The 19,506-nt window shown below is 40.8% G+C and overlaps 1 protein-coding gene across 2 annotated transcripts in view; it reads left to right on the top strand.

The window, feature by feature from the left end:
- LOC102237291 (xin actin-binding repeat-containing protein 2-like) overlaps positions 1-19,506 on the top strand; it is a 62,208-nt gene that overhangs the window by 41,888 nt on the left and 814 nt on the right. For both annotated transcript variants that reach the window (XM_014472137.2, XM_023329209.1), the window contains 5 exons: positions 3,577-3,714; positions 7,482-7,562; positions 7,677-7,746; positions 8,135-8,238; positions 9,743-18,932. In XM_014472137.2, the coding sequence (XP_014327623.2) occupies positions 3,577-3,714; positions 7,482-7,562; positions 7,677-7,746; positions 8,135-8,238; positions 9,743-18,932 (9,583 nt within the window). The remainder of the gene's footprint in view (positions 1-3,576; positions 3,715-7,481; positions 7,563-7,676; positions 7,747-8,134; positions 8,239-9,742; positions 18,933-19,506) is intronic.

The following is a 19,506-nucleotide window of genomic DNA, read 5'->3' as shown; positions in this document are numbered from 1 at the left end:
GGTGTGTTTATAGATGTCGACCTTCCACCTTTTCGGAGGCAGCTGCTATGTTTCCTGGACTTGTAAACTATAAAATACCTCTAAAGTCCTGTTGATTAGGATTTTAAAATGTAGAGATGTAAATAAATTTGAATTTTCTGAACTTTCAAAATAAAATATGTTCTGAATATTCTGAATGAACTTAGACATCGTAAAGAAAAGTGGGCTGCTGCGGTGGGCACACATCTGCTAATCTGCTAATGTGCTGATATCAGAGCTAATTTTTCATTTAGCTCTTTAGTGCATTTGCTAACTTTGAAAGCACTTCGTATACGTACCTAAATTAATCTTTGTGGACTGTAAACTTTGAGTTTGACCTCTGTGTTGAAGTTTTGGTGATGGACTGCCTACAATTCTTCAATAAGTTTGATATTTATATTCATGCTTTTATTTTGAAGTGGTTGCAGCAGTTCTATTTCCTCTCCACATGTTCTCTCTCTCTCTATATATATTTTTTTTAGCTTTACTTCAAACAAGAAACATACAAAACAAAACATGGACACTAGAGTACACGATATATATGTATATAATATTTAAGGGCACATAGATCATGTAAATGATAATGTCAACATTAAATTGGTTAGAGAGGACAGCAGTCTTTCAAGAGCACATATAATTTGAACTGAAGTATTAACTTCTGCTAAATATCGTGCTAATGTAGAGTTTAAGGGTTAGTGGCACTAATGTTTACGATTAGCGCTTTAGGGCTAGCACAGCTAACGTTTTAGTTAGCATCGCTGCTGGGTTGAAAATTCCTCCTCAGTGATGCGCAGGTGTCACTGCGTGTAACTCTGTGCTTTAAATGGGTGAAGCCCTTGAGAATGCTTTTTATAAACTCACAAACAGGATGTGACTGACGTAGATGTAGCCTTGTAACAATGCAGGGTAGTTTTTATTAGAATAGCAGAGATCTTAATTCAAGGTTTTTCAAGGTAGCTCTCACACGCACTTGAGAGCTATTTCCGCTAATGCTAACACTGCAAATAGAAGACACGGTTTAAAAAGCAACTCCAGCCACGGCACACCAAGTATCATCTAAAACTTTCTCCTCGAGTGACTTGTTGCTTTTTTTAAATGCCTGTTGCGCAAAAGAGTATTTAAATAACAGCCAGGAATCCAATGCACTTGTAAATTTAAACTGAGCAGATGAGCTCTGCCCTTCTGGGAAAGCATCTTCGGGAAGGACTCGCTGATAAACGCTCTCTAAATTGCTGGTAGGGGACGTTAGCGTGGCGGCGCTGCTACCTCCACAGCCTCAGCTGAGCCTCACTTTAAAGCATGCGGTGCCTACAGACAGCTGAGTGTTGATGTTGGTAATCTATATGTGTCTGAGAGGGGATGTGGGGGTTTTGGAGGGGTACATGTGAATACTAGTGGGGGTCAGGAAAGTAGAATGTCTTTGGGTTTATGCTTTCTACCGAAAACAGCTGCTGTCTGCACATCTGAGTGTAATATTCAGCTTCTCTAAATATGGCAGCGCTGTTGATTAACATGTTTATATTAATGTGCAGGAGGGGACATGTTCACACCAATACTAATCTAATGTTTCTGTTAATTGAATGAGTAGGAAAAAAGAAGTTGGGTTATTAAACGTATTTATGAATTTTCCATTAAAGTGGGGTTCCGTGAAATGACTGTGAACTGTTAAAAGGTCAAATATGTCAACATTTATTATTATTTATTAGCCAGTCAGCTGGTTAAATTACAAGAAAGACAAATTCTGATGTTGGAAATCTATATCCTGTGACAGCTAGAACAAAAATCACTTATTTTCACCAGTAACTCAAATTTTTTTCTGTTAATATTGATAAACAGCAAATATATATATAACATTCTGCACAAAAAGTTCTACCATCTTTAGGGCTTTTATTCTTTACTTCATGGGGCATCTGTGTTAAAATAAACTTAGAATTCTTTTGTCACAAGGTGACATTACGTTGGACTAAACGTTTCCTGATTTCGGTCAGTCAGGACTATCAAAATATTTTTTTTACTTACTAAATACCACAGTAAGAATTGAGAGAATTTCCTTAGCAAGTTTCCTAAAATTGCCTTGTACAATTTGGGTCAAACATTTTGTCTCCCAGGTTAGTTTGCTGGAATTTTGACCCATTCCTCTTGACACAACGGCTGGAACTGAGTCAGGTTTCTTCTGGGACTCGCGTCAAATCTTCTTTAAGTACTTGTCTACTTTTAGAGACGCAAAGGCTGACAGTACGTACACGACAGTAATCTGCTGTGAAGCATTGCCCCCCTTATTAAACATTTATAACATGGACACCCTGCTTTGTAACACTTCTACTCTGCTGCAAATAAAGAAGTCGCTTTTGTTTCTTGGTATAAAACACGACACGAAACACGTAAATAAACATATAAACATATATTAATTCATAAAGAGGTGAGAGGTTTCATAGAAAGTCTCATGTATATTGCACTTTCCTTGAAGCCATATGCAGAAGCCTGCACATAAATCTTTTATTAGGGCTGTAATTGACTATATCAAAAGGAGATTATTGTATCAAATAGAGTGCATTATTGCCCAAGTCACAGGGGGAAAGGATTTTTTCTTCCATACCAAAGTCGTCTTCAGCTCTTTGCCTCTAATGCTGTCCTTACAAAGTTTTCACATTTCCTGGCTTTATTCTAATTAGGATATGTTATAATAAACTAAAAGGAGGCGTTTCAAAGCATTTTAATGCTGTAAAATGAATAATTTAGCAAAGGTTATTCTCCTGTGTTCCTCTGGTTTGGAAATAAGGTCGATAAAGTAAATCTATTAAAAATGAAAGCCCACAGTTTGTTAGATCAAGGCTTTGACTTTCCCCTATGATAATATGCATTCAAGGCGGTGATGAAAGAAGGTAAATGTTTTATACCAAAGCCTCATCTAATCAACAGAACGTGTTTGCCTCCTCACAAGTTTGTATTGTCGTTACCAAAGTAACTACAAAACGCTTAAACAATTTATCAAGGGGGGAAAAGCTATCCAAATCAACCTGTCCCTGTGAGCAAAAGTTATAAACTCTCTTGTGAATAACACTTGTTAAGCAGATGTGAACTTAGGCTCAAAAATATTTGGGTTATGCAGCTGGACAATGATCCAAAGAACACCAGTACTGTATCTCAATAGCCAGAAATAAAAGTGTTAAAGTTCAAACTGAAATCCTGTTGAGACACTTTGACAATCGTCCAATGTGGCTGGAGAAATAATTCTGCACAGAGGAGTGGGTCAGAATTCTTCCAAAGCAACACAAAATCCACTTTATCAGTTGCTGCAATGCTTGATTGCAGCCGTTTTCACCAAAAAGTGACTCAACCAGCTATTGTGTTTTGGGGGGAGTTACTTTTTCACACAAAGCCAGGTTTGTTTGGATAGCTTTTTACTTTCACTAAATGAAATCTGCATTCTTATTTAGCTCTGATCTGAAACATTAAAGGGGGATGAAAAATGAAAAACCCGAAAACATCTGAAGGTACTTGGACTGTTGGTTGCAACTCTGTTTTTGTGGGTAACTCCTGGTATCTGTCTGCTGATAGGTGATGGACGAGTCTGAGGCCTGCTCACTGCCCGGTGGTCTGGCCACTGTGAAGAGGCAGTTTGAGGGCCACAAGTTAAGCTCTTCGTCCTCCCAGTCCACCGTCACCCAGTACCATGTTCAGAAGAGAACAGTCCAGGTGGGATTCGAACCATCTTCCATCTCTGTGTTTGTGTTTCGTAATCATAGAACGGCTTTGTTGCGACGAGGTCGTCTCGTTCCATTTATTTCCGGCGGCGTTAATCAGAAATTACTGCCACTCACAACTTCGACACTAAATATTGCACAGAGTTCACGCTGGTGTTATACAGCTGTTGCATGATAACAAAATTTTCACCCCTCATCCTAAAATGCATGCATTATTATACAAAACAGTTATCATTCCTCTTTTACGTCACACTATGATGTAGCATAAAATGTGGCTCATTTATTCATGTTTAGACCCTCGTAAAATGTGTTTCTAGATACATTACCGTACATTCCACAACAGGAAACAGTGTGAGTGAAACTTTACATATAGATTAAAGAAGCCTCCACCACTTTGAAAACATTTGAGGCAACATTTTGGTTACTCTGTGGGGAGAAAAAAGACAAGATGACAAAGTGACAGGCAGGATAGAAGTGATTTGTAAGCACTGTGTGATTCCCATGACTAGCCAATCTACAGCAGACATCTGCTTCAGACCTTCCCGAGTTTTATTACCCCTTAAAAACAGTTTGCGTTTTATGAAATCTTAAAATTCTTACAAATCAGCCCTAGAACTGCCTTTTAGTCAGAGTAGAATAATTGATTAAATGGATTATTCAACTCTGGACAGTTTCAATCACCTTTTAATTTAAGTTCGGCTTTCAGTTGTCTTTAGTGTTTCAGCATGCTACATATATACTTGGAAAATTTGTGAAGACATCTGTCACCTACTGTCGTCTTTATGTGACTTTTTATCAAAAGTGTAACTTAGTTGGACTAACTAAGACAATGGAATATAAAATTCATCTCCACATTCAGCTTTCTAGTAGACATTTGATATTTACAAATGTTCAGAAAGTCATCAACTTCTACCTGAAGAAATATAACCACTTAGTATGAAACTGCCACCTCCATATTTTACAAAATTTTAGTTTAGTTTCATCAGACCGTAATACATTAGCTGCATTTCCATTACAAAAGTGTGCAAAGCCTTTTCAATTTTACACTAATGTAGGAAAAACACAGTTTTGCAATTAAACGCAGTTAAAATCACATGTGAATAAGATTGTTTACGTGATAAGTCATTAAAAAACATGTGCATGATCCTCCAACTACTTCCTGTCATCTTCTGTTTTTTTATAAATTGCAGTGTTTCCATTATGCAAATTTATTTTTGAAATGTCAAGTTATTCTGCTAAGTGGTCAATGGAAGTAGAGATATTATCTCTAAAGCTGTGAGGAGATTGTGCCTTGTGACTGATCCTGACTGATACCTTTGAATGCACATAAAAAAATCTCCAAAAGCCTCATTGAGGGCAGCAATTTTATTTCAGATTTTCTATAAGTGAAGGCAAGTGTAAACACACAAAAGGACTGCATGCTAAATTGAAATCAAAATGTAACACAAAGAAGTTTCAGGGTTGTTTAATTTGACTTTGTTCCCAGTTCTTGTGCGCAAAAGTCTGATCACATCAAAGTTGGTCTCATATTTTATGAGAACCTGACATTCTAACAGCAACGGATAGACGTTGAGATCCTAAATATGTGATATTATTACATGATGCAGAGCCTCCAGCATTTCCATAAACAGCAAATTGTGTTTTGATGATTGCAGGCGAAAGTGGGGCAATTTTTCTCCCTTGAAGAAAACAAGAAAGACAGATTACTGCTGTCCTTTCTCTGTTTAAAAGTGAGAGATATGAATGATTTACATTCGGCTCTTTATTAACAAATCTTGGCTGGTGTGGCGGAGGCCTTTCCAGTGGATCAACTCAAAGAGGGCACCTTGAACACAGCTCATCTGTGTGAATCTGTCATCCTGCGTGTGAGGAACATGCCAGAATGCGTTAGCGGCGGCGCTGGGCTGCAGCCAGATTTTTTTTTATTTTTTATTTTTTTTAGTGAAGTAAGGCCAGTTCCTCCCATTTGCTTATTCAAGCGAAGAGGCAAACCTGATTCGTCGAGTGGAAAAGAACCTTTGCTGAATCGTGAATTTTACATCAGGGTCCATGGGGTGAACCGTCAGAACTCGTTTGATCAACTTGCTGCTTCTTTCGCAGCAACTGGAAGCGCCTTTCCACAGGTGTGACATCCAGCCTCTGTTTTGCAGCAGGATGGAAACGAAATGCGGTGCCACTGGTTTGTGGCGAACAGGACGCCCCCCCAGCCCTCCAACGACCCTCCATGTATCTTTCATGTTAACAGCGTTCATACAAGCGGAAATACATTGCTCTTTCATCTCTTTCAAATTGCATGAATCTCAAAGGAGCAAACGCCTGATTTGGTTTTGTGCTGTTTTTTCGTAATCCACTGCTGTTTCTTCCCAACACTGAAATCCTCCTTTGGCAGAATTCAAACTTAGCAGCTCCCGTTGGAAGCAGCGCGGTAATGGAAAAGCATTTGTTACCAGCCGCAGAAGGGGATTTTATTAAGCTTCTCCACAATATAAAAATTACTTACCCGCCCACTGTTTCTTACAGCTCGCAGTCAGGAGGTGATAAAGCAGTGTTGGGTGCTTTTGTGTGTGCGGCCTTGTGTTCATTCTCACCGCTTTTGCTTTATTTATTTATTTATTTATTTATTTTGCTCCTGTTACTTTATAGGAAGTTATTTCTGCTGATTGGTCAAGTGAAACCAGTCTTGTCTGTTTTCATCGTCTAAATCAGGTCACATCAGAAAAAAAGAGCATTTCTGTCTCGTGGGGTTCCTCAAGGCTGTGCAGTCGGCCCTGTTCATTCCTCATTTTACATATTTAAACTTTTACCAAATATATGGCACTATGTTAATGACTGTTACAGTCCAGCTAAATATTAGTTTCATTAATCACTTGAGCATAACTCCAAACAGCTCATTTGCTTTCATCATTTCATGGAATATGTATAATTTCTCCTGGTATCAAAACCTGAACTGAAGGTGACCACCATGCAATTTTTAGAGTGTTTAAATGTTTAAACAAGTCAATTCAGTAGAGTTAAGATGATTGAAAATGCATTTTAGTTGAACAAATTAAAGAGCCAACATCAATCCTATTATTTTTAAATGTAAAAACTCCTTTTAAAACTTAAATTCTAACTTTAGGGCATCAACAAATATATACATATACCCCAAAATATCTCTGGCGAACTTCAATTTTCTTCCTCTTACTCTTCAGTCCAGAGGTTGCTAATGGTCTTAATCTTTCAAACTGTGGTTACAATTTCTCAGATCAGGAGTACTGACCAATTGAAATGCATTTTCTCATTATTATTACAAAAAACCTTGAGTTAGATCCAAAACTTAAATGCTTCTTGTACTTTATTGTATTTCATTTTTCTCTTTTAGTCATTTTACATATTTGAAACGTTACCAGACCAAATAAGAACACACTTTTCAATGAGAACTTAGTTTATTGAGGAGAAGAAACTATCTGAGTTAATTTAAATGAAAGAGTAAATTCTCTTCTTAAATTTTAAATTGCGTGTCTCGAAGCTCTCAAAAAGCCATTATCCACAAACAAAGAAAACATTTTGAGTATTGAACTTTTCTTTAAAAAAAATAAAACAACCAACTTTTTTTAAAGCATTGCAAGGTGTTTTCAATTATATTATTGTGAAAATGTTTTGACCGTGAAGCACTTTCGGATTTTATCCGTGAAAAGCGCTACACAGCTAAATGTTATTTACTTTCTTTCTTGTGCCAGTTGTTCCATGTCAATGACACCATTGTTCTGCGTTCGACAGGAAGTGTCAAGTTCCTCTGAGGTGTCGGTGAAAAGCAGCGCCAGAGAGACGATTCCAGCAACAAGCATTTCGCGACAAGAGGTATTTGTTACAGGATCACTAAGACCTGCAGTCCTTAATAGCGTATTATGATATAAATGTCATCTCTAGTCAAATACGTCGGAGCGCTAACAGTTTGATGTCGCTCCTTCCCAGGTGATCCGCGATCAAGGATTCCACCATAACAACGTGGCTGCGGGTTATGGGAACCATTACGATGAAACAGGTTATTCTGCTCCTGCCTTTTATATTGTAATTTGGGCCATTTTTCATTTATTTATTTATATATATATATATATATATATCACAGTGCTGCTTATGGTCCTGTATGTTAATGATTGTTCGGCACTCCGGGCTGAATAAGGGATGAGCTCTCAAAGCGAGTCACAGAGCAGATGATTCTCTATTCAGCGCATGGCGGCAAATCTAATCAGGGCAAAGTCAGGGAGGTAAAATATTGGAAAGTGGAAATTGGGCAATCACTGCCGCATGGTTTCAGAAAATGAAAACTACTCAGGTTTTTAATGAAATGATTTATTTCTCTTTCCCGCTCCCCTGAGCCTCCTCACTTGGAATGACTTAATGAGGCAGCCTTCTTCTTATGTCTAATTCAGTTATGCTTGTCGGCGGAGAGGACCTACCAAAGGTTTCCACCCAGGCTTTGAAGCAACAGTACGAAAAAACGATTGAGGAAGCAGCACCAGCGAAGGAAATTAAGGTAATGACCCTGTCTGTTTATGTAAACTGATGATAGTTTCTTGTTTTAATGGAGAATCCACATGAAGATGAAGTGGCATTACTAAATCATCCAAAAGGAAATTGTGCATACCGGGGAAAATAATTAGACTGAATAAATGATTTCTGGTAGAAACTCTGAACATTTTCTTCCCCTGTTAAAGAAAAATCTGTCACTAAAACAATCATTTTTGTTAAGGTTTGCAGTTTAGTAATTATTTTAGTATCACTAAAAATGCCTGACAGATTGGAAGTAGGTGAATTTAAAGTGTTTAGCAAAAGTAGTCACACCTCTTGGATGTTTACACTTTTTAGTGTCGATGCATTTTATTGGGATTTTATATGATCAACATAAAAAAGTGCATAATTGTGAGGCGAAGGAAGTATGAATATTCATTCTCACAACAGATTTCCACTTAATTTCACATCTATACCTCGCTGTAATCATTCTAACACCACTATGACTTGATCTAGACCACTGATTTCCAACATGTTCTTGCAGCAATCAGAATGTTGTGCCCCAAAGCGAAAACTTTGCATAGTTATTTGTTAAACAGTAATTGAACTATTTTTGTCCTCCGAGCAACTAACTTCTGCCTCATTCTTTCATACTTCTGGGCAGGGATCAGATTTCAGAATTGAACAGCTTGCATAGATTTACTGTAATTGTCACAATGATCTGTGTTCCTCACAGCGCCTCGTTCCATTGAGGCCTCTCTGGAAATGATTTTCCATCTCTAAACAAGCCCCAACATTTCCGAGTTCATTGCATCGGGCGACTTATGTTTTTAGCACCACAGTTCCTTCAGAAGCAGATGCTGTGTATACTCAGCAATTCCAGACTTAACTTTAGCTAGTTTAGTTTTTAATATAAAAAAATACATAATAATTCAAGTTAATGCTATGCATATTAAATATTTTTTTATTCTACAGATGTATTTGCAATTTTTCATCTATATTACTATAAATATAGGAGTATATTATTAGTAATATTGATATATTGATATATTACTACTAATAATGTTAATAATATTAATATATGATTTTTTTTTTTTATTAAAAAGTTTCATTTTTTCAATTTGAACTGACCACTGTAGTTTTATCTTGTTTTATTCTCCTGCTGGAAGCAAAACCACTTTCAGGTTTTAATTTGCGAATAGTTTTAAGAACAATTGATCATTTTCCTTGCAGTTATTCTCTACTTTATTGTAGTGTATCACGTAAACCCCCAATAAAATACATTGAAGTTTTAGGCTGACAAATTGTGTAAAATTATTACTGTATTATTACTGTATTTATTCAAACTTAAATCAAATGTATCATTGGATGTCTGTTTACTTATTTGATAGTTGTATAAAAAATAGTTTTTAATCGTTGTCATTTTCTCTGTGTTTCTATCACTTAAAGACAAAAGAAATCTTCTCTAACCACTTTCTTATCTTTCTACTGTTCCTCTCCCCGTCAATAAAAAAACTTATGAACCACAGGTTGATGTTGATTTCAGCCAGTTTCAGTGGGCACCAGTACACCAGTCATCCAAAATGTCAACTGTAACTAGTTATGACTCATCTTCTACTGCAAAAACTGCTTCTGCGGTTGCATCAACCTCATCGGTGACATATGAGGCAACAGAACAATTTCCTCCCCCGCCTGCAAACTTAATGCAGGTAGCACAAGAACAGAGCGTCTCATCTCAGCCCCAGGAAAAAGGATCCCAACAAAAGTTTATCCTTGACAAGAAGCAGTACTACAAACACAAAAGCATGGCTGAGCTGAAACGCCTCTACAAGCACATACATCCAGAAGTACGTAAGAACCTTGAGGAAGACTTCATGAGTCAGCTTACAGAGGCAGAAAAGGCAGCTTTGGAAAGCAAGGAAACGCTAGGTGATGTCCAGCAGACGTGCTATATGTTTGAAAATGACGGCAGCAGCTCCAGTGAATGTTCAAGCCCCGATAGAGAATACCTGGAGTGGGAAGAAATCCTCAAAGGGGAAGTGCAATCAATGCGGTGGATGTTCGAAAACAAGCCGCTTGATACGATCAAAGATGACTCCCCAGATGAAAGTGAGGGAAGAAATATTGCCCAGCAGGAAATTATTGCAGGCAAAGATGTCAGATACACAGCTTGGATGTTTGAGACTCAACCCATGGATGCTCTAGGGGCAGAGACTGCAGATGCAACCCAAGAGTCGCAGAAGCAGGCAGAACTCGCACGAGGAGACGTCCGTACTGCAACCTGGCTTTTCGAAACTCAGCCCCTGGACTGCCTGAATAGGATCTACCAGGAAGAGCAGGAGAACGAGTGTGTGGTCACCAAAGACATCACTGGCGGAGATGTGAAAACTGCCAGGTACCTCTTTGAGACTCAGCATCTGGATTCTCTGGGTAAAACAGAAACAATTGAGGAGAGTCACTTCTTGAACTTGAAGTCTGAGCTGGAAGAGGTAAAGGGGGACGTGAAGACAACCACTCGTATGTTCGAGACGCACCCCATGTGCGTCATCAGGGGGGATTCTGGTGAAATGTTGGAAATTACTACCATCCGACGGGAGGAGACTGAGAAAGGAGATGTTACGACGTCGCGGTGGATGTTTGAAACCCAGCCTCTGGATATGATCAACAAAGATCCTGCAAAAGTAAAACTGATATGTGGTATTTCCATGGAGGACAATACGCAAGGTGGCGTGAACAAAGGCAGATGGCTTTTTGAGACAAAGTCTCTTGACACTATTAAGGATGAGGAATGGGAAACTTCAAGAACTCAGAAGGTACAAATAATTGGAGCAGATGTTAAGAGACACTGTCTTGTTTTTGAGACTCAGCCTATGGATACACTGAAAGATAATGCCAACGCTCGACCTTTGACCCCAGAGGAGATTGTAGGAGGAGATGTTCGATCAACCAAACATCGATTTGAAACAGTACCCATGGAAAACCTGAAAGAACTACTTGAAGTCGGAAAACTTAAGAAGGTGACTGCCTCCGAGGAAGAGAAGGGTGATGTGAGACATCAGAAGTGGGTCTTTGAAAGCCAGCCACTGGAGAGCATACGGGAGGAAAAGAAGGAGATTACAAGAACTGTGAACATTGAAGCCCTTGACAAAGGAGATGTGACAAACTACAAAGAGAGGTTTGAAACCTTAGATTTAAGTAAATGTGAAGGGGCACAGAAAATCCAGGTAGAAGGTGTCCCAAGTGGGTCAGTTAAGTCCAACAGAGTGCTGTTTGAATCCACTCCAATGTATGCAATGCAGGACAGTTCGGGTCATTACCATGAGGTGAGGACCGTAAGGCGCGAGGAAATTGTGAAGGGAGATGTGCGCAGCTGCAGGTGGATGTTTGAAACACGTCCAATTGACGAATTTGATGAAAGTATCAATAAGTTCCAGATAATAAAAGGGATTTCCAAGCAGGAGATTGAGTCTGGGGATGTCAAAACAGCCAAGTGGTTGTTCGAAACTCAGCCACTCGATGCTATTAAATTTTTCAGTAATTTTGAAGATCAAGAACATAAGACTAAGGAAGATATTAAAATTGAGAAAGGGGATGTAAAAACGTGCAGGTGGCTTTTTGAGACCCAGCCAATGGATGTTCTGTATGAAAAGGTGGAAAAAAGTGAGGCAGGAGTGGAAGAAGTGCAAAAAGGGGACGTGAAAACATGCACATGGCTCTTTGAGACCCAGACACTTGACAACATTCGCGATCACTCAGAATCAGAAACCGAGACGATTCTGAAAACCTGCACTGTAAAGCAGGAGGACATTCAAGGTAAAGATGTCCAAATGGCTCGCTTCCTCTTTGAAACAGAGAACCTGGAAAACATTACGGGTGAGGACAGCAGTTCTTTCAGGAGGGTCACAGAAATCAACATCCAGTCTGGTGATGTCTCCAGAATGAAATACATCTTTGAGAATCGTTCCTCTGACATTATGAGCTCTACGTCAGAGGAAACGATGCTGAAGCTGAAGAAGCAGCAGGCCGAGGACATCCAAAGAGGAAACGTGGTCAACTGCACCTGGAAGTTTGAGAACCAGCCAATGGATGCTATATGTGACGACAGCACAAAGGCGAGGGAGATCCGCACCGTAACTGATGTTCAGGGAGGTGATGTCGACAAGGGCCGCTTCATTTTTGAGACGTACTCTCTGGATCAAATCAAAGATGAGTCTGCAGAGACAAATATTTCAAAACTCGCTAGTATCTTTGGAAATGAGATTAAAAAAGGAGACGTGAAAAATTACACTATGATGTTTGAAAGTCAGCCGCTATATGCCATTCGTGATAAGGAGGGCCATTATCATGAAGTGACGACTGTAACTAAAGAGGAAATTATAAGAGGAGATGTGGTGGGGGCTCGATGGCTGTTTGAGACAAAACCCTTGGATTCAATTAGAGATTCGGAGGAGGTATATGTTATTAAAGCAGTGACTGAGGAGGGCATTAATAAGGGAGACGTTAGCTCTGCTAGGTGGAAATTTGAAACACAACCCCTGGATGAAATTACTGAGGAGATAAAAGTAAGGTCAAAAACAGTGGCGGATGTCCAAGGGGGTGATGTAAAGACAAACAAGCAGCGATTTGAGACCGATGAGATGTCTCAAAAGTACATTAGAACTGTAAGTGTGAGTGAAATTCAGAAAGGCGATGTCAGATCTGCAACATGGATGTTTGAAACCCGCACAATCGACGAGATCCGCGGTGATAGCGAAGAGTACGATGCAATGGAGAGGGTGACAAAAGAGGAAGTGATGAAAGGGGATGTTAAACAGTCTGTTTGGCTCTTTGAGAGGCAACCCCTAGACAGAATCAAAGAAGCTGATGGCACAGAGCCTGCTGTGATAAAGGAGGAAATTCCACAGGCAGATGTGAAGACGACTACATGGCTGTTCGAAACAACTCCATTTCATGAATTCAACGAAAGTAGCATGGAAAAGACAGAAATAATCGGTAAGAGCATAAAGGAGACACTTGAAGAACTTTATTGTCAGAAAATGGTGAACTCCCAGGGGATCCTCATTGAGGCAGATGAAATCGGAGATGTCCGTATGGCCAAGTACAAACTCATGAATCAGGAGGTTCCTCAAATCCAAAAGGAGGAGATCATTAAAGGAGATTTAAGCAATATAATGATGAACCTACTGAATCGCACAGAGACAACTGAAAGGGTCATAACTATTGATAAAGAGGAGCGAGGAGACATCAACACTACAGTGAAACAGCTGTTCAACCAGGAGAGGGGAACAAGTGTTCAGAAAGAGGCAGTTATTCGAGGTGACATCCAAGAGGCGATAAGCAACCTACTGAAGAATGAAGGCTCCTCCAAGCATGGAATTCTGATTCAAGAAGATGAAAAAGGAGACGTTAAGATGACAATCTATTCCCTGCTAAATAAAGTGGAGCGATCTAGTATGGAGAAGGAGGATATTATTCAAGGTAATGTCAACAAAGCCCTTCAGCGCCTTCTGTCCAACTCAGGAGAAGAGGACTCTAAAAGAATAAGGATTGGGGACATCGAAAGGGGTAATGTTAGCTTTTACACAACATGCATTGAGTCTGGAGCTTTGGACTACCTCAAACAGCTTAAGTCTGAATCTGATGAGGTTCGCGAAGAGGTGCAGAAGGAGAGTATCATTGGTGGCGATATCGAAGAGACCAAACTCTTGTTGCGGAAGAATCAGCAGCAGATTGGCCGCACTGTGGCAGAAGACGACATAGTGCCAGGTGACGTTCATAGCATTGTTAAGGTATTCATGACGGAGCCCACTGCTGCCTACAAAAACCTAGAGGGTCAGGACATTGTTAAAGGTGATCTTACTGCAACCCTTGATTTATTGTCCCAAGCCATCAACCAGAAAGTAGTTGTAGAGAAAGAGGAGGTGGTAAAGGGAGATATTCCCAACACTTTGAAATCTCTTGAGGAGGCCAAAAGTCAAGCCAAAGAACTGGAAAAGCCTGAAATCATCAAAGGTGACATAAGAGGTGCTCTTGAATCACTGGAGAAATCTGCAACCTCAAAAACAGAAGCAACAGTTGACGATTTAGTTCCTGGCAACATCAAAGGAACCCTCAAATCCTTAGAGGAGGCTAAGCAAGCTGTTAAAGAGGTGGAGAAAGAGGAGATAGTTAAAGGAGACATTTTTACCGCCATGCAAAATTTGCATGAGGCATCAAGTGAGAAAAAGACGTACCAGCACCAAGTGAGCGAACAAGGGGACATTAAAGCCACCATTCAGCTTCTTCTTGAGCCAACCACCTCTCCAAAAATGCAACGTAGAGGAAGCATTGAAGGCGACGTAAAAACATCCATAAAATCGCTTTATGAAGGCCAGGAGGCGACACATGTGGAAAAAGAAGAAGTTGTTAAAGGTGACGTTCAAGGGGCAATAAAGTCCCTGATGCAACGGAAACAGTATTCAAACAAAAAGCGCATGCATCCTGCCAAGAAAGCGAAAGGGCCCGTGAAAAATCTATCAAGTGTAAAGCAAGTGGAGCATGAAAGCTCACATGAAGCCATGAGTGAGAATGTAGCTCTCACTCCAACCCCCACTGTGAAAAACCTCTCTCAGAGCAGTGAGTCACAGAGGCACACACAGAGGCACCATGAAAGCAAATCGCTGAAAACGCAGGTAATAACCCAAGAGGACCACTCTGTTGCTGTAGTCAAAACAGACAATCCTGCTGGGGCCTCTCATCAGAAGAGCATAAAAGAACAGAAAGACAAAGTGCTGCCCCCACACAAAATACAAGCTCCTAAGCCTATTATGATAAAGAATACGCAGAAGACTATTAATGATCAAACAGAGAATAAATCTGCAGATGTGACTGTGATGAAAGAGGTGCAAAACACAACACAGATGAATATTTCAAACAAACAAATGTGTGAGACAAAAACAATCAAACAGGTGCAGACTACGGTGACTGAGAAGACTGTCGTGCATAAACAAAACGTAACGGTATCAGAGCAAACATCACAAAGGCAAATGGAGAACAAGGTTCTAGGACAAAAGCAGAATTTCAGAAATCTGAAGAGTGATCACCGAAACCTGGACATGAAAGGGAAGGGTGTCATTAAAAAGTCAAAACCGGAGATTCACTTCCCCCCGCCCCCCACATCCCCACCACCACCATCAGAGTCTGAGCTTTCCCTCCCTCCGCCACCATCACCAGTGACGGAGAGCCCGACATTGTCCAGTTCTAGGCCTCATATCATGAGGCAAGACAGTGACCTGCCACCTCCACCCCCACCGCCTCCGCCTCCTGTGGAATGCATGAAGTCTGAGCCTGAATTTTTCCCACCACCTCCCCCTCCACCAGCACCATCCTCTGTAGGAGGCCAAGATTTTCTTCCTCCTCCTCCATCACAGCAAGAGCTTAATGCAATGCCTCAACTTCCTCCTGCAAAACAAGGGAAGCCAATTGGAAAGCCTTTATTTAAAATCCCCAAGCAGCCAGAACCACCAAAGCAGCCCACACAGCTCAAACCCAAGTGGCAGAAAAAGCAGCCAACTCCTCCTCCACCTTCCCCCCAGCTTCCTCCTGGTCAAGAAACAGCAGTGTCGACTGTCCATAAAGAGGAGGCTAAAGCTCAACAGGTGAAACAGGAAGCAATCCAACAGACTGAGGCATGGAATAAGTCTAAAACAGCTGAGGTGTCATCAACAAGAATTTCAAACATTCCAGTTGTAAAACCAGATCAAAAACAGAGTCCACAGCCACCCAAAAAAGTGTTTGTCCCTCCCCTCAAACTTCCTCCACCTCCAGACCCTGCTCCAGCCCCAAAGGACCGACCATATGGTCGAAAATTTAAAACCCCTCTCATGCTTGCAGAGGAAAGATACCGGCTGCAAAAAGAGAAAGAGGAAGAAGAAAAGATTAAAGTCTTGACTCCAACTTCACCACAAATGAATATACAATCCTCAGTAACCAGTGCAGAACTCTCTGCAGCAGAGAGCGGTAATAAAGAAGCGGCTTTGGATAAAACAAAAGCTAAGAATGAGGAGGAAATAAAGGCACAAGATTCACCTGTCAAGAAAACACCTTCCCAAATCCCTTTGAGCAAAGCGTCAATCTCAGTAATAAATAAAAAGTCAACCCTTGGATCTTCAAATGTGTCCTTAGATAAAAAGCAAGTATCCAGCACTGAAGCCTCTGAAAAATCCCTCACCTCATCTGAAATCTCTCATCACGAGGCCTCAGAAAAAGAAATCCAGTCTCGCTCAAACGTGGTCGCTGTCTCAGTCACAGAGGAGCAGCAGTTTATTAAGAAATCCAGCACCAAGGCTATCACTGCCTCACAGAACACTGTCCAGGATAATGTAAATCTTCACAACCAGGCTGCGGTCACATTGAAAACAGAGGATGTAAAGAATATTAATGTGGCTCTGACACAGGAGGGAAAAATGAGTCCCTCTCTGCCAACTAAAATTCCAAAGGTAACTCCGAGTTTCAAAGTAAAAACATTTAAAATGCCAACAGAGAAGACAGACGAGAAGCCTGACAGTTTGGGGCAAAAAGAAATAATGAAAAGTGAAACTCATTCACAAAGAGAGAAATGTCAGGTGTCAGAGAGAGTTGAATCAAAAGTGCATCTGGAAAGCAACCAGCTTACCTCAGCAAGAACCGAGATGAAAACAGAAGTTAAAGAGAATAGAAATCAAGTGCCGCCACCCGTGAAGGTTGAAGTGAAGGCTCACACAAAGAAGGGAAAGCAGCTGGCAAAAAGTGAAACCGAAGTGAAGTCGTCTCCATCGGTTACTGTTCCAGCAAATGTGGTGGCTATGGTAACATCTGTGCCAACCCATCAAGGACAAAACCTTGTGTCTGTCTCCCATAGTCAGCAGAGCATGAAGACAGAGCACTTTCAGACACACAAGGAGGTTGTCGTGACTGAGAGAGTGGTACAGCAGGACCTTCAGAAGCAAGAGGGAGCTAAGCTACAAGCTAAGCTACAAGCAACACAGACAACTAAAAAGCAGGTAAAGGCAGGGAAGTCAAAAGATGAGTCAAAGGAAGTGTTGGTGAAAGGTATAAATAAATTATCTTGTAAAGATGAAGCGCAAACTGAAGACATTACAGATTCAGAGAAATGTATTGTGATCCAGAAGCTAGTTGCCAGAATAAAAGAACTTGAGGATGCACCAAGCAAAGTAGATTCCAACTCTATCAGGATACTTATAGATGAAGTCCCTGAATGGATAATGGGCTCAGTCGAGAAAAAGAACTTCAGTGAACTTGCTAAACAGCAGAGCAAGAAAAAGCTGAAAGAGATGATGGTTTACGTGAAGTACATTATTCAGACAAAACTCACAGTTTTGGAGAAAAACCTGACACCAGTGGAAAAGGAAGTTAAAGAAGAAAAAGAGCCACCCATACTTCCGCCAGTCTCCTCATCTCCACCTGAGCCAGACAGGAATGTCATCTGTGGGACAGCTGTGAAAAATGCGAGGCCTGTCGGTGGCTCCTTCAAAATAGAAAGGGTGGTGAAACAGAAAAGGTCTGTTCAGGAGAGCAAAGTCCATCAAGAAGTGACTGATCAGAGAATTTCTTCCCCCTTAGCAAGCATTCGAACACCATCGCCTACTTTTATTACAATTGAATCAAGGAGAGTAGACTCCCCACTCAGAGTAACCCCTTCACCTCCCCTATATAAGTCAGTTGGGACACCACCACCTCCTCCTCGCAGAACTTACACCCCTACATCTACTTTCAGCAGAGCCACCCCATCTCCCACTCTCAGCCGCTCCGAAAACCTCATGAAGCTGAGGGATACTACCTCGAAACTTTCACGTGGGATGACTCCACCCCCTCCCATGCCAGTACCAGAGTACTTTGTCTCTGAAAGAGAGCGCACATCCTCGTTCAGTGACATGGCGACCGGTGTTGATGGAAGCGAGCATGGAGTGGTGGATGTTACGGAGATGGTGGATTCCATGATGACGGTGAAGGATAAAAAGTCTTTCTTTGAGGAGGCGCAGAAGGCTGAAGTGCACAAAATGTATACCAGGAAGGATCCCATTGACATCCCTGAACGTTTGGGACCGGATACTGAGGAAACCACGGACCCCGTGACCTTAGACCTTATGAAAGAAGATCTTCCAAAGGTTGATTTATCAAGATTAGTGAACAGATTTGAGTCTCCCAAACCAAAAATCTATGCAAGAAAAGATCCTATTGTTATATCAGAGAGACTGGGGAGTGATACTGAAGATACAGAGCCTGACGCGCAAACTCCAAAAACTGAAGAAATCCCTACTTTCAATGTCAAAGCAATAAAGGACGTCTTTGAGACCGGAGAGCACGGTTCTCAAGCAGCCCGAGAGCTTAGAGAACAAATAGAACGGCGGGAACATGAGCCTGTGGGTCACACCGAAACAACTTCAGTCTCCGAGCAGTTCTGCAGTGTTGACGACTTCGGTAACGTGACAAGGGAGACGAGGAGTGAGACGCATTCTGGGAGCCTGCTGACTCGTGGTAACCCTCCATCCTATGCTGATGTAGTGAGGGGTAATGTTCCAACTGTCTCTGTACCGCCCGAAGCCTCCACGGAGGAAATGCTGAAAAACTTCCAGCAGTCATGGGCCGAGAGCCAAGGAGTTTTCCAGAACCTGGGCTTCAGCGTCACTGAGCAGAGGACTTCCCAAACTATAACACACCAGCAGGAGACCTTTGTGGCGGGTAATCTTAACTGTGAGGCATGAGGATACTAAACAGGCCTGGTGTGTTTAACGTCTTTTGAGACATTACTTACACTGTGTGAAAGAACTGGATGTGTTACATTGGTTTGAAATAATTCTTTCCATGTTCATATTGCTTGTGCCACCTGTTTTTCTTATTCTTTTTTTTTTTTATTTGGAGTAGCTCACGGTTTGGCAACTGTCAGTTTCACAGCTTTTTGTATTCGCCGGTTGCACTTCTGTCTGTTTATTCATGCCTCCGAAGTGTGAAGCTGGCAATGGAGCCGACATATCCAGCTAATATTTTTCTTTCCTGAATGTGCAAAGCTGATTTCTCTGAGCGAAAGAGAAAACTGCATGACGAAAACATTTTTTGTTTAGCTTTATTCAGAATTGAGTCATAGCACTTCTGGAAATTTTTAGGAAATAAAAGAAACTGGATAAAATGTTTTGCAACTCAGATACTAATATTTTTATTGTGGCTCCAGGCGGGACTTAAACTTTGTTGAAATAATTACAACTAGTTAATCAAATTGCTTTGCTTTGACAAAATGTTTTTGTTTCCATTTTAATTT

The sequence above is a fragment of the Xiphophorus maculatus genome, chromosome 24 (genome assembly GCF_002775205.1).
Source record: "Xiphophorus maculatus strain JP 163 A chromosome 24, X_maculatus-5.0-male, whole genome shotgun sequence".
Lineage (NCBI taxonomy): Eukaryota > Metazoa > Chordata > Actinopteri > Cyprinodontiformes > Poeciliidae > Xiphophorus > Xiphophorus maculatus.
This window is presented reverse-complemented; position numbering and strand designations above follow the sequence as displayed.